The 20,602-nt window shown below is 43.0% G+C and overlaps 2 protein-coding genes across 5 annotated transcripts in view; one reads left to right on the top strand and one right to left on the bottom strand.

Moving 5' to 3' along the window:
* MXI1 (MAX interactor 1, dimerization protein) overlaps positions 1–1,931 on the top strand; it is a 59,137-nt gene extending 57,206 nt beyond the window's left edge. For all 3 annotated transcript variants that reach the window (XM_075717715.1, XM_075717716.1, XM_075717717.1), the window contains one exon: positions 36–1,931. In XM_075717715.1, the coding sequence (XP_075573830.1) occupies positions 36–199 (164 nt within the window). In that variant the 3' untranslated portion in view covers positions 200–1,931. The remainder of the gene's footprint in view (positions 1–35) is intronic.
* A 7,320-nt stretch (positions 1,932–9,251) lies between these two features.
* On the bottom strand, positions 9,252–20,046 carry SMNDC1 (survival motor neuron domain containing 1). 2 transcript variants are annotated; one of them, XM_075717231.1, is made up of 6 exons: positions 20,014–20,046; positions 19,194–19,313; positions 15,168–15,310; positions 13,095–13,256; positions 11,792–11,945; positions 9,252–11,035 (listed from the first exon to the last, which is right to left on the bottom strand). In XM_075717231.1, the coding sequence occupies exons 2-6, from the start codon at positions 19,311–19,313 to the stop codon at positions 10,898–10,900; spliced, it is 717 nt and encodes a 238-aa protein (XP_075573346.1). In that variant the 5' UTR covers positions 20,014–20,046; the 3' UTR covers positions 9,252–10,897. The 2 variants fall into 2 exon arrangements, with proteins under 2 accessions (XP_075573346.1, XP_075573347.1); XM_075717232.1 differs by lacking the exon at positions 20,014–20,046 and adding an exon at positions 19,491–19,629.
* Between the last annotated feature and the right edge of the window lie 556 nt (positions 20,047–20,602).

Here is a 20,602-nt window from a genome sequence, read left to right as displayed (position 1 = left end):
ACCTGTGTGTGTTTCTCTCTTTTTTTCCTTTTTAGAAGAGATTGAAGTGGACGTTGAAAGCACAGAGTTCTCCCATGGAGAAGTGGACAATATCAGCACAACCAGCATCAGTGACATTGATGATCACAGCAGCTTGCAGAGTATTGGGAGTGACGAGGGTTACTCCAGTGCCAGTGTCAAGCTCTCGTTTGCTTCCTAGAACCAAGTGAGACAACAGTGCAGGGCGAATGATTTCACTGGGGTGATCAAACTGGGTCCTAGATGCCAGTATCCTCTTTCAGAAATGACATATTGACAGCTAATCCTGGAGAGACCTGTATATAAAGCTTTTTGGGTAAAGGAAGCCTCCACAGAAACCCATATGTGTTCATTTGGTCATGTTACCAATCCCAATTCCTGCTGGCAAAAAGTTAGACCAAACACTAGTCCCTTTGAAGTCAGTGAAATCGTTTGTTTCTGTGGGACCTGGATCTAGACCTTAGCGATGAAACACTTTGTTTTGAATTTATTCGTTTGAAAGAGGATACTAGAGACTCATCCCTCTCTTTCTGTCATGAGATCTGAGAAATGTCAGAATTTCTTATATTGCATTCAGGTTGAACAACCTAGTTTAGGCCCTTCTGAAGAGCTTTTGTGGTCCTAAAAGGACCGTATCCTACAGTTTATCGCAATCCAATGCTGTTGTAATGTACTAGGAAATCTAAGAAGGCTTACGTAGCCTAGGAATAACAGTGATGATGATGATTAAGGTCTCATTCTGTGCCCAGAGAGAGGGGGGCAGCAAGGAGATGTTCAGGAGAGAACACCATTCAGCTCAGCTTTCTGTTGGACATCATTTAAAAAGCAAGTACCTCTGATGCGTGGCTAAAGCAAGAGGTACACACTTGTAATCTACCAGCACATCGTGGGCTGTGTCATGCCTCAGGCTGTGACACCGACAGCAGATCGCCTGGTAGATGCGTGCTTACACGCAGGCACACAACCAGCCGAGGACAGAAAGAAACCAGCACATACGAGAGGTGATATGCCAGAAAGTCATGCCCAGATACTGAGCCACTATGATCTTTTTATTTGAAGAGATTTTTTGATAAACATTTGTAAATGTGTTGGGAGGGAAAACACCCCAAGTCTGATGCGTCTTTTTAGAGCTTGTCCATATGAAACCTTAGATGTCTTTTATATGAATTTATGCCATGAAAAGATCTCTGTTTTGATGAAGCACTTGACCCAATGAAATGAAAAGATGCTTTTTGCCATGTACAGAGTGGATGAAGGCTGTGCTAGCTGGAAGAGGCCAGGTTTGGTGGGGGTTTCTTCGGTTTTCTTTTTAGAATCATTCCCTTTGCTGACTTTTGAAGTTCCAGTCCAGTAGTTAACCTAGTTAAGCTCAGCACGTCTCTCATGTTAATGTAACGTTTCGACTGCACGTCCTGTTCCCAAGGGCCTTGCCATCTTATCTGTGCAGGTGCTGTTAAGAGCTATTATAGCGAATGTTGTCTAATTTTCTTGGAGACGAGCATTCTAACCTGCACTTTGAGGGCTTTGCTTTTTTATTTTTGTCTTTTTAATGGCCAGGATTATTTTGTTTTCCAAGTTTTAAAAACCTTAATAGAGTCCTCACCTATGGCATTGTTTGAAACTTTGTATATCTTTAAGTAATTTAACTACCCCTCATTACTAAGGAAAAAAAAGAGGAGAAAATGCTTTATAAAATTCATAACTTATTGCTGATTTGAATGGGTTGTTAATTTCAGTCCTTTAGATTTTATTTTATTGTTTTAGGTAAGGTTGGGCAAAAAGAGGTAAAATAAAATAAAAAAAATAAAGACAACCATATTTAGCAGTGCAGTGGAATTGTGTTTAAATGTTAGCATATGGTCCCCATTAAAGTAGCACTTTAACGCCATTAAACATTTCTGTATCTGAAATGAGTTGTGTTCTTCCATCTTGGTCATTCGTATCACTCTAGCTGACTGTTTGTTCATCTTGTGCCCTTCGATCCTGCGATGAGAAGATCCTGAGCGAGTCTGCTGTAGAGTTTTGCGTTATGATAAGTTGCCTGTGTTTAAATACTCTGTTTCCCTCACTGTCCTCCAAAATATGTCATCCCATGTAAGAGGCAGAACACACAATAATCTTTCCATGGCTGTAACAAACAATTTCTGTTTGTTTTGGGTTTTTTAAATTTGCTTACTAAGTCTGGATCAGGTTGCTGTTGTTAAATCTGTTTTCACTTGTGTGTGTGTAATCCAGCGGCTCAGAACATCTGTTCTTCCTTCTGGGAGGTGGTCTGGCAGGAGCAGGAGTCTGCCATGGACTGAACTGAGCTCTAGGTTAACTAATGGGGCCCGAGGATTTTCAAGGAAGAAATGCTGCTTGGATTTATGTTTGGGGTTCATGTAATCTCTGGATGACACAAGGTTTGGGACAGTCTCCTGAGTGGTGAAAAGTGGGAAAGTTTAGCTCTAGCAAGGCCTGATTCATTTATTCATTATTGTTCTCCTTGAAAGTGTTGACCACAGGCAGGCCTGGTGCTGAGCAGTTGGTATTCAACTGGGATTTATTTATTTATGACCCTTTTTCTGTAGCTGTCCCAGCACCTCCTCCTTCCTGTTATTCCTGTTTGTTTTAAAGGGCCACTTGGGAAGGAGATACCACAGCTGAGAAATACTGAAGTTCAAGGGGTGAGGAATGGCTTTGCTCTCCTGGTTGGTATAAACCAGTGACATGTCTCTGGTTGGAATAAAAGTCTGTTTGCTTGTATGCTCCAGGGCCAGTTTAGGACCTCCTACCTTTTCTAGCATTGTGGACTCAAAGGGGTCTGGATATCAAGTGCAAATACAATGGGGAAAATGTAGCAGGAGATGAGCTTCCATCACCAGGCACATGCCTGACCACTCAGCTAGCAGCAGCAGTCCAGCCAGGAAGAGGACCAGGGATAAAACAAAATTAAAAGCCTTTATAATAACTACTAAAGACATGGGGTTGGTTGCTCTGGTGCTGAGGGTTTCTTTGTGGCAGATCTTAGCAGGTCGCAGCTAGGGTTTGGATAGTTTCTTACGTGATGGAAACATTCCTCTGGCTTTTTGAGGTTGTCCTGCACTGCTTTATTACTGCGTTGTGGACTCTGGCCTTTTGCGTATGTTTGCACCTCACACGGTCCGTCACGCTCCTCGCGTCTCCCTATGTTGGTCTGGTCTGTTGAATTGAAATGGTCAAGATGACTAATTTGCTCAGAGAAGTTGCTGTAAGTTACTTTTAGATGATCGCACAGGCCAATACGTATGGTTATGCAGGACATCAGTTAGATGATCATAGTAATTCCTTCTGCTTAAAAATGCACGAATCTCCTGAATTGTCCCTGTTGTGGCAAGCCAGAATAGGCCCGTTTGCTAGATCTGCTTTAAGGTCATGTCACTTTTCAAAGTACCATCAAAGTTTCTCCTAGCCACCCTGAAATCTTGTAAAACAGAGAGAGCATCCAAAGATGCAGATCCAAACCCTGGAGGGTCAAGTCTGTCTTACCCTTTGGAAGCTGAGATGGTCCCTCACGCTACTGAACTCTAAGAGATCCAATAGAGCAAGTCAAATTCACTGGTTTCCCCCAGAAAAGTGCTCATGGAAGCTTACTCTCTGTTTTTCCCAAGCTCTGTCCTTTAAAAAAAAAAAGTTCAGTACGTTCACCCCAAAAGATAAAGACACTGAACGCATGTTGCTCTTTGGGTTCCCAACTCTAGTATTTTTTTTAATGCACATCTGTGTGGGGTTTGTGCTACTTCTGAGGCCTCGTTTTACTCCTCTGCAAGCAGAGAGTAAAGTGAGACGCTTCGCTCCCAGTCTTCTCCTCTGTGGCCCGAGGTGTCTGCCCACCACATTAAGTCTAGCTTCATCCAGAATAACACTTATTCTCGTCACATGGTAATTTGGGCATGGAATCGCGTTTTCTTTTCATCTTTGCAAAACTGTGAGGGTTTTTTTATGGTTTGCTTTATGGGTGCTATTGTTTTTCTGCTTTATTTTTCTGTTTGTAGAGTAACAGAAGTCCTAAATCTATTCTCTGCTTCATTTTACAAGAATACGGTGACTTTTCCTGTAAAAACAGAACTGGATGTACTTTCCTTAGGCAACTTGCCCACAGAGTAGACACACATGCACGTGTGCGCACAGCTCCCTCGTAAGCTCATTCCGTCAAGTCCTCCCCCTGTAAGTTAGATCCCCGGTGGGTCCTTTTGCTACGGACAAACCCATTAGAAAGACCGTCCAGCATTTGGCCTCTTTTGACACGAGCGTATTACTGTATGTCACCTCGTGTCTGCAGACAAGGTGGAGATGACTATCTGGCTGCATTTGTCATGGTTATCCTGCGGCGAGTTGTCACTTGAAGGTCATTTTAATGTCTGTTCCATTAGAGGCATGTCAGTGAGGAAGGCGGTCTCAAATCTGTCTGTCTCAAGAAATCTGTAGGTCAAAGAAATGGGGTTAACTATACAGACCTATCATTTTCCAGGTTTTGTGGTTGTGTTTTTCCTTTTGTTTGTTTGCTACCATCTGTTTCTGGACGGTGAGCTCCAGCCTCCTGCTTTTCTGCTCTTTGTTCTCTTGTACTTGCTGCTCCCTGTTTGTAGTCTCTGTTTCTGTGTTGCCCTGTTGAAGTGGATGAAGCATTTGGCTTCTCTGGAAGTGAGATCCATCGTGTGCACTAAATGGAGGTAGTCTTTTTTTTTTTTTTTTTTTTTTCCCTTTCTTTTTTTCCCCAGGATAATAAGCTTTCGTTGTTGCATGTTTCCTGGCACCAGCCATATGTCACTGGGAAGAGAAACTGGGAAGATAATGGTAAAAACCAGGACTTGGTTCTAAGGTTAAGGAGGTGTTAATATCAGTAATGAAAAAGAAGTCCATAAATAACAGAATAAAGTCTGATGTTTTTTCCTGGGGCTTTGTGCTGTGGACAGATTCTCTGGTGAGTGACAAATTCTGTGACCTGATTAGTGACTGAAACTCCTCTGCCTCCGCAGTAGTTTCTGAATCGTCCTGTGGGAGGAGGAGTGTGTCCTTCTTCCTCTCTGTTCACCAGTCTGCACAAAATACCCTGGACAGTACTGATGCGCTGTCAAATCTGCTTGAAATTGGCCAGCAGGTCTGAGCGATGTTTAGGAGGGAGAACGCGGGAGAGGAGAGTGGTTGTCTGCGTACACGATCTTTTCCTTTGCAGCGACCTGTTACAGAAAGGCAGGTTGTGTAATTGGGGATAATGCATCAGCACTGACCTCTGCTTCTCTGCTCATTTCCTGCTGAAGAAAGGACCGATCCCTGTCATCATTAGGCAGAAGCGGAAATAAGGAGTCTATGGGTGTCGGTACTATGGCTCTATGTAGCATTTAGGGTTTCTGTTTGGGGTGTTGCTGTGCTTTACTAAAGCTAAAGCGTTGTCTCGCAGGGAGGGATGCTCATGTTGAGGCCCCTTCAAAAATACAAAGGGTCAGGAATTGCCGAGCAGCCGCTGGGAAGGGAGGACGTGCGCTCGTACGGGGCTAACGACAGCCACGCTGCACCGCTGGCCTGGCTGAAGCAGGTCAACGGTGGGAAATGTCGCTTTCCTTCGGAAATACTTCCAATGTTAACCATGCTGTAAGGGCTGTGGGTAACATGTTAATTTATTTTTACCGCACTGGAGAAAATCAGCCCCTCGGTTTGTAATGATGAGGCCCCACCAGCTGGTGGCGTGAGCTGCTTAATTTGGCCTTCAACAAGTCATTCAACATCGTGGCTTGTAGTCTGCTGTGCTACAGTCTTGTGCCGAAGTGTTAATACAGCATTTACTCAGAGGAAACAAAGTGCTGCGGAGGACTGATGTTGGTCTTCAGCGGGTCAAGGGAAGGCAGCCGGCTTCCCTATGTTCCTGGGGAGCCCAGGGTGGCCTCAGCCAGTGCTTTTAAGGCCATGATGGGTACCCACGTACTGGAAATGTGGCAATTTGGAGAAATCGGGCAGAGAGGAATGATGAGTAAGTGGCTCTGAGCACTAGTAATCATGCTAATCTCACCTCCAGGAGTGCTCCTAGGTTGGGATGTTCTGCAGTAGGGTCCTCCAGGGTGTTTCGTCGTACAGCTCTGACGGCAGCGTGTATGGGGCTGGAGGATGCTGGCATTTCTTGTTGCCTTCAGCAAGCAATAGGTCTAGCGTGCCTCCTCCGCGAGGTGACAGTCACGGAGTGGTTTGAGAGAAGACGGCTTTAGCGTTCATCTGTTCTCCCCCTGCCGTGATTCCCGCTGAAAGAAAGACACTCCGTGCACGGGCAGTCAGCTTTGGGCCAAATTCACCCCTTCTGTAAGGTCTCATCGCAGTCATGAATGTTGCAGCAGGTCTGCGTTTCAGCAAGGATTAATTTTGATCTTGAAGGACGCTGCAGCAAAGCAGGATAAACCATCAAAGGAATTTAAAGCATTTTATGGTGGCTTTAACGTTGTGGTTGCTAGTCAGAACATACACAGACCTCGTTCATTACTTGTCTTGGGCTACCCATGCTCTAGCTGGTGTTCAGGCTAGGAAATTCTTTCTATTTAACCCCATTTCAAAAATACTTGTCTCAAAACAATTGTTTTGGATCTCCTCCTGGAAGGCTTGATGGGGAAATATAAAAATGCTTTCTTCTTCTGGACTGGTGGACAACTGTACAAAATAGCACTCGTCATCCTAGGGAATACCAGCTTGAGCAGGTCTGCTAAAAATGTAAGGTTTAAAACTTACCATCACTTGTGTTCCTCACAGAGAACTTCTCTTTGGGAAGTGACATCACCTTTCAGTCTAGGTGGGAGCAAGACTTTTTCTGTCAGCATCCGTCGCGGGAAAGCTTTGCGCTTCTGTACAGACCAAGGCATCGTTGCAAGGTGAGGTCAGCACAGAAGGGCAGTCGCATTACAGAAGGAAATAATGCAAGTGCTTTTGCGTAGCAGAGCCTTCAGCTCAACTCTAGAGGTTTTCACATGTTGGTGAAGTTGCTTAATCAGGTCATATGTTAACAGGTCGCTAGCTTGGGTATGTGGCACGGATGTTTACCGTAGTCCTGATGCAAACATCCCTGCTTACCTTGCAGTCTGGTAAGTGAAGCTTTTTAGAGCTCAGATGAAGATTGCACAAGTTGCAATTGGAAGAGCAGCACCAGCTGCGAGGTAGGGTTACTTCTCTTGGGCCTGACTCGGGAACATTTTCCATAATCTCGGGCTTAGCGGAGACACGCACGTGGTGGTTGTTTCACCAAAACCTGCCGCAGTGCCAGTTCAGGTGAGTGGAAGAACATCCATAGGAAGTACAGAAGTCTGCTGTCAGCTTTGCCTTCTGAACATCTCCAGTGTTGAATTGCAGTCTTTGAAGTTAAAGTCCTTTTTTCTACTTATAAACGTCTGAGACCAAGCATCTACAGAAGTGAAACAACAATCTCACGCTGGCATAAGGGAAAGCAAAAGAGAAATGGATAGCCGTGACCATGAAAAGTTAGTTGCCACTCTTCAGACTATTCTAAATACTTAAATGAACTGGTACAGTCCCAGATTTGTGAGTTGGATTTTTTTGCTGGTTTGATTTCCCTGACAGATTAAAATTTGTAGAAGATTGAGGCTGTACTAGATAAACTATTTCCTCTGGTAACTTACTCCTAAGAGGAAATGTGTGATCCACACTAGTCATCTTGCACAGTATCCTTACCTGAAAGGAACAAATCTGTGTTCTCTGACAAATATCTTTTCTATAATGGCTCTAGCTTAGTGGTTTTGCACTCTATTTCTACACTTAACTAACTTTCCCTCTGTCATTTCAGTATTTCTAAGTACTGTCTGCCTTATGGTAGGATTTGCTAGCACTGGGGTAGGTACTTACTCTGCTTGCTGAGAGGCCCAGAAGTCAATGGAGCATGCATTCTGAAAAAACTCAGGTTTCTTATTGTTTAGAGCAGCTAATAAAACTGGGAAATAACAAAAAAAAAAAACCAAAAACCAAACCCCACACCCAAACCAAAACACTTTCAGCTGCACATTTCAGGTCACTTCGAGTTTGTAAAATAAAGAACTTTTTGTTTGTTTTAGCAATTACCAGCATCGCTTAACTCACAATTTATTTTTTCTATGTGAATTTCTCAAGGCACTTTACTAAGGCTGTGTTCCAAAGTCAGACTACCTGTGAACTGACTCTAGCCTGCAGATGAGGAAACAGCATAAAAAAAAAAAAAAAAAAAATCAAGTGCAAGAAGGGATGGCTGCATGGCCAAGCGGGCAGCTTTAGCGGTTGTGGTGCCGGTTATACAAGCTGTCTTCAGAAGGGGCTCTCCTCCATGGCTCAGCCCACCCAGCCACAGCGGTATCACCGTGGCACAGGCTCTTCAGGTGTGGCTGGTAAGGAAAAAGCCCCTGAAGGGTTTCTCTCTGCAGTGTTGCTTTGCAACGCCCGACAGAGGCCTTACAGCCAGGTTTACCAGGTAGCCCAGGTTGTAAGAGGTGACCAATAAATAAGTTGCTCAAAGGAAACGGTGCTTTTCCTACAGCAAGACAACACAATACTATGTGCTAGTTTTGCAAATTTTTTTTTTTTGTTTTGGAAAGGCTCAGCAAATACAAAGCAGCCCATGAGACCAGCTAGTTTCAACTTAGGCTGGACTGTCCATTACCAGACTCAAATACCAAGCTCTCTTCAGGACTAGTGAATAAACAGTCCTGTGATAGACCATTTACTGTATTTATTACATCAAAAGATGAGCAAACCAAAGTGCATGCCAGGTACTGTTGATGTTGCTTTCTCCAAAGCTTTAAAAAGTTTGATCAGGTGGAGTTCAGGAAAGGCTCATCTGGTTTCCTGAAAACGCCAGTTCTGCCTAGTTCACTGTGTTGCTGTTCTAACTTCTCTCTTCCAACTGTTCCTCTCCTTTTGGATACTGAAAGCGACCCAGTGCCTCTGTATCGCAGAGAGGGGTGACCTTCCTCAACAGATAGCCGTCAGCCTCGCAGGACTGCCACCTATTTGAAGTCCCTGCTGAGATGCGGCTCTGTAGGGCGCAGGCTGTAGCACAAACTCCCTTTCTAAACAGCACTGAGGTCTTCCATCAGCAAAGATGAGCAATCAGGCAACATCTGCTTCACCTTGCAGTGAGCATGAAGTATTTTCAATTCACTGTTGAGTACAACGTTGTGCCCAGCAGATTCTGTACTTCCCCCTTTCCTGATCGTTTACTGCCCCCCACATATACTTTCACTCTGTCAAATATATCCAGCAGATTTTAAACACTTTATTTAATAAAAGTTAAACATACAAAACTGAAATTAACACACTTCGTATTCATAAAAATCACCTTTTCCCATTATAGGGAGAACCTTTTTCTATGTATGGATTCTAAACTACCAGTTGTAGAGTTTAGCTTGAGTTGTGACTCGGGTAACTGATGGACATTGCCACCAATCAGTGCATCAACAATTGCTGACGGGACCTGATCTAGTTAACAAATTACAAAATGAGCTACATTAACATAATATACAGGGAAATAATGGTCAGGGTTAATGGACAAGACACACCCTTTAATTATTCGATGGGGGAAACAGCCGATGTACTCTTGTCCATTAACTCAGCCCTAGATTTTACAAAAATAATATCTACATTGTATACAGGGCTACCCATTAACTTCTTTAAACACATCAGGGATTCAGAGATGGCACCACTACCGTAAGTGAGAGACAAGTAACAGAGGAAAGCAAGTCACATATAAAATACAAGAAAGCAAGAGCTTTTACACGTGGTTTCCTGAATAAAATCGAAGGGGCTCAGCAGCACTGTAATACAGCCGAAGTCACAACGAACACTAGGGCCAGTCAATTACTTAAGGACAGAAACTTCAGACTAACCTTTACTCACAACTACCTAAGTGGGATCTAGCACTCGCAGCTGCTGTGCTGCACTTCTACTTGCCTGGATGGAGGAGGCCCAGCCACAAGCCCTTGCCGCGTATTCCAGGTCTGTGACCGCACCATCCAACCTACCCGATCGACAAGAGGGGAAAGCACAACCCTGCGTGTTCTCCAACTCTCTGACCCTTAGGGAGCAGCGGGGTGGGTATTTTTAAGTACAGTTCTCTACTTTGAAATTGGAGCCTAAACACTTTGTCCTATGGTTTTCTGGTTATATTTCAATAACCCTTCAATAACCTCCCATTAAAATTTGATGAGTATTTAAAAAAAAAAAAGAATCTCCTCCACTTAACTTCTAGTGCAGGAAATTCAGACTGGAATTGAAGTCAGATTTATTGTTTCTAGCACGTGAATCCTCACTAGTAATAAAGACCCTGTCGGCCCTGTTTTGCCCTCTTTTGCAGCTGTACAAGTCGATCTTCAGTGGATCTGTAAGGGAGTAATTTAGAACTTCCTCAGCAATTCCATGTGACATATAAGCTATGATGGAGTCCAGCTCTCTCTCCCACAGCTGCAGCGGCTCTGTAACGCTGAGCTTGGTGCTGAGACAGCAGACAGCACTGTGACTACAGAAACAAGGGAGCCTGTTACGGTGCCATTTTTATACCACCACTTTTCTTAAGGAAAAAAACCCAAATTTCTCTACTAGTATGAACAGAAGATTCCAGAGATCAAAGCTGCAGATAACTACTGCTTTCAGAGTAACAGGTAACAGCAGTTCATGAAAGCATTTACCTGCAGAATGTATTTTAATGCAACTACAAAAAGTTTAATGATTAGGGGGGTCAAATCAATAACTGGAGATTTAAGGCTCATATCAGCTGAAGCCAAAGTGATGGTGACAAAATGGACTACTTGCTATGTGCCAACAAATAATTTACTTTTAGAAAAATATAATGATAAAAAGATAAGTGTAAAGCCCTGCAGAGATGAAGTTCCTCCTTTTTCCCCTGTTACTGAGGCATCAAATGCCTGACATTGTATTTAGAGGTATCTTGATACTGTGTCATAGGTTTGTCTGCAATTCCACATGTTCCAACTCCAACCTTGCCAGTTACGCTCTCAGGGGAAGCAAAAATACTCCTCTTTACCTGCAAATGAAACAGAAAACACCATTTCTGAATAATTACTAACTTGCTCTTAAAAAAACAAGCAATCGTTACCATTTGAAGTGTTCAACATCCCCAACTTCTTACTCTATAGACAGGCATGCTTTCTGAAGGCCAGCTCATCCGTGGCACATTATCAGTGGGTGAGACGGGAGAGCTCAGAACTTCCTGGCACCTAAGGACTGGATGTGACTGTGGTACTCGGGACCTTGGGTCAGGCCAATAATGAATAAAATTTACCTCTCGTAAGATGATCTCTAATAATTGTTCATAAGGAAGACTGAAGTTTTACCACTATGTCTGGCAGCTCTTGGTCAAGCCATGATAAAAATGAAATAAGGCTTTAAAATGCCCTCGTTACCTTTTTTGCACTACGCTTGCTATTCCAGGGCAATTAGTGCTGCGTCTGCCAGGTCATACACACAGCAAGAAGTCAGGCTTGGGGGTTTAGAGAGGCCCTCAGGTCTAAGCTCCAACAAACACGACCTGGCAACCGACAGCGAGCCCAGCTCTCCAAGCTAAGTGCAAGCTCAGCATCTTAAGAACAGCACTCCTCCAGAATCACCCAGGACAAAACCAGGCCTTTTAAGTGGACAAAATACCAAACCGCCCACTTCAGAATCCCAAAGATGAACCCCCTTTAAATCCCTTTAAAAAACCACTTCCTCCTCTCTCCCAAAGTACTGCACGGAATTCTATATCCTGTTGTTATTCACATACTGACAAAACCAAACCAACCTGGCCTTTTTTGTTTTTAGAATAGGCTCTGTTGTTAAACTGTTGCCACTTGACTTTCTGGTCCTCTCGTTCCTGTTCAAGTTCTTTAATTCTCTGAGCTTTTTTCAAAGCTTTCTTCTTTTTATATTCTCGTTGCTGGGCTATCATCTCTTTTCTGGGGAGAAGGAATCAAAAAAAAGAAACATTTTATGTTTGTGCCTTTTCCTGTAAGAAACTAAAACCCCTGTAAGACAGACATGCACAATAGTTTTCCATAAGTAAATGACACAAAGCAAAGCTTGTAAGTATTCTCCACTTCTAGAAAAAAACCCAAACAAGTCTTTCCATGCATAAGCACCACACTGCTTATTTATATATTTGAGCATAAGAGCAACAACAACCACCACCACCTGATTAAGACCATGCCAAACACAGCAACTCATGGGACTGAATAAAATTCGTTTCTGAAACTGAAAATTTACTTATCAGCTCTTCTACATTTCAGAAACATCTAGGGTTTGGAAAATTTAAATAGCCCATTCAAGTGAAAAGCCCTAACTTTTCCAGAAGTTTGCAGGATTCTCATGCTACCAAGTATTGGACAGGGATGGAAGGAAAAGACAAACATAAGTTACTTCAGTAAAGATAAGGAAGTTCAAGGAGTCGATCTGTGCCACAATGCAGCACCCCTCAGAATGATCCCTTAGGGAAGGGATCATTGCCTATAACAAACTCTGTAATTGTACCCCTTTTTTTGTTCCCCCAAAAAAAGTTTTCAGCCCTTAAAAATACCTTTCTGTGTTAGACACAGTAGGATATTGAGCAAAGCACATCTCCCCAGCGATGGGCTCAATGCAGCTGTCCTAATGCAGGGACAGGGCAGAAGCAAAAGTCCCTCGTACTGGTAAGTATGCTCTGTCGTGAGCCAGATCACAGATCTGAGTAGAGCCTGCACTAGATCTGGGCTGAAACTTGTAGGCTCTCTGCTGTCAATGAAAGAGTACTAACCTTTTTTTTTTTTTAATCTACTGCTTACATACTTGATATCTTGAGATAGCATAATCTGAGTAAAACAGAGTCTATCATGTTTTCTTGCCAGGATATATAACGTACATGATACCAGCCACAATAATTTACCAAACATTATTTGTTAGATTGACTTAAGATCCTTTTTCAGGCAGGCATGTGAAGATTAAATTAAAGGTATGTAAAATTTCAGAAAAGAGAGATTCTATTTCATTAACTAATTTTTAATAGCTGGGCAGGTGGGAAACACACACCCCACACAAAGCAGCTTTCAGACTTCTGCCTGTGTATTACTTACTTGGACATGGGTTTGTTGCCGCTGTCCTCTTTTGCTTTTCTTCCCTCTTCCACAGGCTTGAGGTTGAACAGAGGTGTAACTTCAGCATTGCCATATCCAGCAAATGTGACTGCAGCTGTTCCGTTCTCCTCATCTATTTCTTCAATCTCAGCTTCATAACACCTGTAAAGATATCATGGCTGTAAGCATGTGAGTAAAGCTTTAATACTCAGCCCTTCAACACCTACACTGTCAGCCAGCTAATGGCATTAAGTAAAACATTTGCAAACATCGGCCTTCATTTTCAGGGACAATACACAAATCAAGCCAAGAGATTATTTTCTTAAGGTCAAGGGGATGCAAATACAAAGACTGGAATCTGCTGTATTTGACCTTTAGCATCAAGAAGCAATGGCCTCACAGTTATCAAAACTAATGATTAATGCTGGGGCCAATCTAATCAGATATCCTGATTTGGTTCTAGTTCTGTCAGGTCATGGGATTGAAAAAAAAAAGACCCAACAAAATACTGCATTCAAAGAACACAGCTTTCAGGGAATTCACTGAGGAGTTTTGGAAAATGTCAGCTCACAAGAGCAGATTTTGGTTCCATTTTTCACCATATGAAAAAGAAGAAAAACTGAAGCTTTCAAAATATTCCCCCTTCAACACTTAAAGTTAAAAGTTTTCTTATTGATTTAAAATAGCAATTTTGAAGTTTTAGCAGAAATCAGTCCATTTCATATTTATGTGTATGAAACACTTTGGTCAACCAAACTGACTTCATAATGCAAAAAAGGGAAAAAAACAAGTGACAACTCCAAAAATATTTTAAATCACTGAGTCTAAATTCAGAGCAAAAGGATACATCTAAAGCAAAGAGAGGAATAAAATGAGATGTTTCACAGACAATATTCCAGTTAACATTTACTAAAATAATTTCTTGTGCGATTTTAGTGGGCCAACATCATCTTCAATTGAGCTATATGAAAATACATGGAAACCCAAACAGCATGAGGTAAAAAAATACTAATCTCTGGCTAGCTCTTCGTGAATCACTGGTCACTTCAGAAATGTAACAGAAGCAGGGGGGTTAAAAAAAAAAAGCAATACAATTAAAGTCCAATAAGATCCACTTCAGTGGACACTCTGGCACATTCTTCCCCAAGTTCTGATCCTCTAACCCAGTGATCAGAGCAAGAATGACCCAGTGGTGACCTAAGATAGTAAGATTCAATTTGTAAGTTCTTATACAAAAGCACTTTGCTCATTAATAATCTGTGACAGAAAAACTGTTCAGTTTTACATTTGTTTTCTACCTAAGACATCAACAGCTATACCAAAATCTCTTGTGTGGTTACTACATTGTTAACAGAACCACATTCATTGAACAACAGAGTTTCTCTCTAAGTGGTAATGATTTGGATATTAGTCCTGCACAAATTGTAATTTTTAAAAAAGCTGCAACAGTTATACATTTTGCAGTATGGAAACTAATTTTAGAATGTTTATTTCAAAGATTATGAAGTCAGAATGAACTGCTTGGGTTCCCAGAACTTCATGGGCTAATATAATGGAGACTAAATCCAAAAGGTTGATTAATTCTATAGTTACATTACACAGCTAGTTATTTCATAGCCAAGAAAGAGCATTTCCAATTAAAAATTAATTTCCAATTAGTGGCACAAACTAAGATACAGCAGGGGTTTTTCCTGATAGCAATCAATTACATATATATGAATGCAATGACAAGTTATGAATTATACATCCTGAAACCTTTACAAAAGACTGCTCTGACAGATCAATTCATGAAAGTCTGCTATTTATTACATTAGCAAATGGTAATTTCCCAAAGCTACCCTACTTTTATAAGGTGAGTGTCAAACAGGGCATTTCTAGAAAACAACTCTACATCTCTTTGCTTTTTATAGAAAATACTGACCTTTAATAAATAGAGTACAAGAATACCTAATATCATATTTCTTTCCAAATTTCTTTTTGCTTTTAGTCACCCTAGGGGCAGTTCAAACTGAATGAAAGTCTCTTACCATTGAACTATTTCATGTAACTGTTAGAGAAGTTTTCTACACTTACTGTCCATCCTCACTCCATATCGCCATACACCTATCCCCAACCTTCCAGGAGTGACTGGGCAGAGCAGAAGCAGAACTGTCAGAACTTGCAAGAGTTTCCGAAGGTTGCGTTGAAAGGAGATCTTTGGTTAATTCTATGACTTCCTATAAAAGACAAAAAAACCCACAAAGAATAATTTTTCAAACTCTGTTACCATGCATATTTTTACCTCAAGCTTACTGGTTTGATTTTTTTGAAGTTACTGTATTAAATTCATAGCTGATGTAAAGTGGACTAAGTTTGGTTTGGTTTTTTTCATCATTTAACTAAACTCACTCAATGCCAATGTAGATAAAAAGATGTACGGTCCTCACTGTATTGCCGTAAAGTTACCCATGCCCTCCTCACAATTTCAAGAAGTAGCCTATTATTTTTATAGCATTTCTTTCTAGATGAATTGTTTATCCATAGGCACAAAGACAGAGCTAGACAGTCTCAAGGAAAAAAAAAAAAAATATCAACGGTGTGACTCTGTACACATGGCTGCATGTGATGTTGGTTATTGACCAAAAAAAATCACACATGTGGCAGAGCAAGTATTCAGCAGGACAGTGCTCTGGAGACAAAACGTGAAAGGACGTAATGCTTCTATTCTCCCTCTAGCTGGCAGTTTCTTTCACCCCTTCCCATTTGGGACTGGCTGCCTGTATTGTACATAGTAATCTTTAAAACACACAACAACTACAAGCGTTAAGTGCAGCATTTCTAAGAGATGAAACATTTTTCAGTTTACACAAACATACATGGATTGGCTGAACTGAAGCACCCACCGTCAGGGTGGAGGAGGGCCTTCGAAGACTGCCACTCTGTAAAGCCCTCTCCTTTATAGAAAGCACTCAGGTGCATAATAAAGAAATTGCTTTCCTTAAGTCATTTTGATGTGTGTGTTCTTCTCTAAATTCCCTGACCTCAAGATTTCAGGTCAGGCCTTCCCTTGCTAATCCAGCAAGACGAATAACAAAATAACAAATATCTTCCAGTTCCTTTAAATATTATTCATTCACAGACAGGAGCACACAAAACCCCCTCCCCAACTTCCTGTCAATGTTATATTCTTATTCTCCACAGTCAAGACCACTGGTTTTCACTAGTGTTAAAAGTCAAAGGACCTAAAAGGCCATTTAAACTTTCTGTATAAGGCAAAGCAACTCCGCAGTCCTTGAATAAAAATTTTTCAGTTCTCTGAGTATCTTGGCATGAACCACTGTCACTCTCCTAACCAACAGTAAACATTTAAATTAGGGGAGGGTTACAGATAAACAATGTTCAACTGAGGCTCAGTGGAGCCTGAACTTTCCTCCCAGTTTCACATTCTAGTTCAGCTATGGGCATACAAAGACTAGCTCAGGAAAAAGCAGTAAAGAACCTGTTCTTCAGTCCTCAAGAACCTAAAGGACCACAAGCAGCTCCCAAATAAGAAGTTAATACAATATAATGGATTTCTATGTGATAAACTACACAACTAGCATGAATGGCCTAACAGTTTGTTTCTGTTGCAGCTGTTAATGTCTGGATTTCCAGCACCTTCCTAACAAAAGTTGTGCTCTTTGTTTTAGAGGAGCTGCTAGTTAATAAGTGCAACAGTAAGCACAGAAACATGCTTACAATTACTTCTACTACTTTGGTCTTTTTCCGTAATACTACAGCTGAACCAGGACAGATTTTGATTATCAAGTTACCCAATTTGAAAGCACTCCACAGAACATACAGCATTAGCCTAATTTTCCCTCCCAGCTACAAAAATCCAAACTATTCCTCAACAAACAGTTATATGCTGCAGATCCAAGAGGCATCACGGTGTGAAATGGGTATCTTATCTCAGTAGGTCAAATACAATACATCAGCCACAGGCTACCTGAAAGTGAGTATTTCAGCTATGTAGACTACCAGTAATATGAAACTGTTGACTTATTCTTGCCACATTCATGGATGGCTTATTGTAGAACTCAAATGTGAGTAGTTTCAGACAAGTCTGCCAAGGATCCTTTGAATTTGATAAAAGTCACTTACACACCAGGCTATAAATAGCAAACTTTTGGTAAAAATCTTCATCTGATATCCATATATCATAGTGCTAAGCACACAAGACAGAACCATTAATTCTACTGCAACCCATGAGATAGTTCTAAAGTCTGTAATGGAATATCTCATTCACAGAAAATTTCTAACCACGAGTTAGATTACCACAGCAGCTCAATACGGCCAAATGGGTTGAACATTGTGGCTTGCTGCCACGTCCCCGTGACATGAAGGTATGGTCCGCAGAGAATACTAGTTAAAGTTTGCCAAGATTTTTCCTGACCAACTGGTCTTTACAAAGCCAGAGATCCACACTCCAGAACACAACACCCACAGATATCATCTCCAATTACAGGAGATGACAGCTGCCATCAATTCTACATGATACAAAAGGTAAGTTTGGTCCTTGGGTGCACAGACACCGTCCTAAAAGCACTTCACTGAAACAAAAGGTGAAAAGTGAAGTACTAATAAAAAATTCTTGTAATATTTATTTTAATCTTGTCACTGAGGAATAAGTTGAGTATACAAAATGCAGTAGTGCATCACTATTCATGATAGGAAAAAAATGTTTCAATTACATTGTAACAATCATTGTGACCTAATTTGAAAGCTATTGTACATTGTAGCAATCTTTTTGAACTTATTTGAAGGCTATTTAGTTGGGACACTGAAGCATTGAACCCACTTTCACAATTTTTAGGTTGGCATATATTAAGTCTGCAAAACATTAGGTCATTTTCAAGGTGGAACATATGGATAGCAAACCTTTTGGGGACGAAAGTGTAAAGATCTTCCCCATTCTGTGCAGAAAGCTTTTATAAAAAAGTTTGCAAGCTGTCCTTTCACATCAATGATCTCTGCATATCAAAGCCGAGGTCGTGTTGGTATCGGAAATATCATCCCATATGGGTTTTGCTGTGCATTTTAAAAATATAAAAATATACACATGCTTTTAACAGTGTACAACAAAGGACATTAAGATGATCTATAAAGTGCCTTGTGGGCACAAAGCCTTTGTAATTTAAAAAGAATTCTAAAGATCACTGATTTGAGGCACTACTTGTATTTTGGTTGAAGTGTCATTTTTATTTGCTGTTATTTCCATACAGAATAGTGGTTACTGAATCTTGTACTGGATAGTTTTATACATTTTTTAGATCTGATGGCTAAGGCAATCCACAACAGAAATGAAGCAGCATCTTGCACTCTGACGACAAATTTTAACCGTACTGCTGGTTTGGTTTTCTTTTTTTAACATGCCAATGTGTCTTTATATGCACAAGAATCTAGAAGACCACTTATCCACTTAAAATTAGGCTGGTGGTCTTCCTATCACCAAACAATACCGTAAGAACCAGAAATGGTTTTTAGCTCTTAAGAATGCGGTATGCTCTCAAATGTTAAAAAAACTTAAAGGCAGCAAATGAAGAACACTACTCTTTTCCTTTCTTATATAAAAACCTTAACACAATCAAGGCTTAAGAGGTACAAGGAATACAGAACTACACTCTAAAGCTGTTATCACTGCAAATGCATGCAATGAATAAACAGATTCTGGAACAAATTATTTGACAACTCAAAAATAAGCAGAAAGGCATAATGTTAAGCCCAACCATTGGGCTTCAGCATAGTAAAAGCAACAAAACATGATGACTTTCTGAGAAATGCTTTAAAAAAAAAAAAAAAAGATCGTAAGGACAGTAGCAGTATATCTTTCATCACTGGCTGAAGTTTTTAGCAGAAGAGTTTGCTATATAAGTTTTTTACTAATCTACAAGACAGGTTTAAAACAGGCCACACTTCAGGCTTTTCAAACCAACCCTACCATAATTGCATAAAATTATGTGAAAAGAAAGTAATAAACCCACCAAGTATATACTTTTGTGGCAGTGCAAATATTTAGGAAAGATGAAACACCTGCTGAAGACTCTGAAGTTTCAGCTACTCATACTCTCAAGTTCTCACCTGTAAGTCTTTCTTCAGTTTTAGTAAATCTTCATTTTCTGCATTGCCAGATAATGCAGCCTCAACTTGCTGAAGCTGAGCTTTGTAGCTAGCTAACTGCTTAGCAAGGTCTTCCGACATCTGCAAGAAACATACGCACACAAAACACATCAAAACAGGCTTGCTGCTTTTTAATCACGCCTTCTGGTGCAAGTAAAGTGAACTTGATAAGTAACACGAAAAACTCCTACTGAAATACTAGAAATACAACTCGCCAAGTTTCAGGAACACACTATTTGGCTATAGACAGCCGCTCACCTTAATTTTTGTATTGTTCAACTACTCCCGAGCAATTTCTAAAAAAAGCACGCTTAAACGCGCCGCGCCTGCGTGCACGCTCAGAGAAAACGCGTAACTCAGGGCAGGCGAGCAGCCGGCTCTCTGGGCAGCCTCGAAATTACCCACACCTTTAAAAACCGCCGCGCACGGCAGTTCCTCCCCTCCGGCCGCCACAGCCTCCGCGCTTACAGCGGCGGAATCCTCGGCGGCACCCGGGAAGCGGGGCCCCTCCCGGGGCGCTCCCGGGAGCAAAAGGGCGGCCCGGCGGCGAGCCCGGTCCTGGGCCGCCCGCTCCTTGCCGGAGCCGGCCGGGCGACTCGGGGCGCGGCGAACAGCGGGGAAGGGCCCGCGCCGGCGGGAAGGCCCAGGCCCGGGCCTAAGCCGAGGCTGAGGCCTAGGCCCAGGCCCAGGCCCAGGCCCAGGCCCGGCTCCCTCCCCGCGGGAAGGACGAGGCCGCCGGGCGGGGGCGGCGCGGGGGCGGCGGGCAGCCGCCGGCTCTCACCTCGGCGGGCGTGCGGGCCCCGGGCCGGGCCGGGCGGGCGGGTTGGCGCCGCTCTGCTCCCCTCGGGCCGCGGCCGCTTCCGCCTCCTCCGCCGCGGGCCGGGGGCAGGGGCGGGGCTAAGGCCCAGCGCGCGCCGGCGCTCGCGAGAGCGCCCCGCCGGTCACGTGCCTGCCGGCGCGCGGCGCCGGTCGGCCGAGGGAGGCGGAGCCGCCTCACGCGGCCCGGCGGTCACGTGGAGGGGGGAGGTGCCCCCCCCCCCCCCCCCCCCACCGCCTCGCGAGGCCGCGAGCGCGGCGCGCGGGAGCTCGGGCGGGAGGGGGAGGGAGGGGCCGACCGCGCGTGCGCGGGGCCAGCACCAGAGGGTGCGGGGAGGGGTTGGATTCGGGCGCGCGGCCCTGCCGCGGGCAGCGGCGGCTCGGTGGCTTCTTGAGCCTGTCACAGGAAGGGAAGCGCAAACAAACAAACAAACAACAAACAGCATTCCCCGGTGGGAATCCCGCAATTAATTCGGCCTGCAGCCCGCGAGCCCGGCGGGCGGAGCAGGCGCCGGGGCGGGCTGGGCCCGGGCGGGGAGCCGCGCCTGCCGCCA

This window comes from Pelecanus crispus, chromosome 10 (assembly GCF_030463565.1).
Source record: "Pelecanus crispus isolate bPelCri1 chromosome 10, bPelCri1.pri, whole genome shotgun sequence".
In the NCBI taxonomy this organism is placed as follows: domain Eukaryota; kingdom Metazoa; phylum Chordata; class Aves; order Pelecaniformes; family Pelecanidae; genus Pelecanus; species Pelecanus crispus.
Note: the sequence above shows the minus strand (reverse complement) of the source record. Positions and strands in the feature narration are given on the sequence as shown.

Bases quoted from the DNA above. Each gene is read 5' to 3' on its own strand.
- SMNDC1 (XM_075717231.1), bottom strand. From the start codon at position 19,313: ATGTCGGAAGACCTTGCTAAGCAGTTAGCTAGCTACAAAGCTCAGCTT. The intron at 13,257-15,167 runs GTAAGTGTAGAA...ATATCTTTACAG, and splicing joins ATATGGAGTGAGGATGGACA to GTGTTATGAAGCTGAGATTG. The intron at 11,036-11,791 runs GTTGGTTTGGTT...TTTCATTTGCAG, and splicing joins CTAAAAACAAAAAAGGCCAG to GTAAAGAGGAGTATTTTTGC.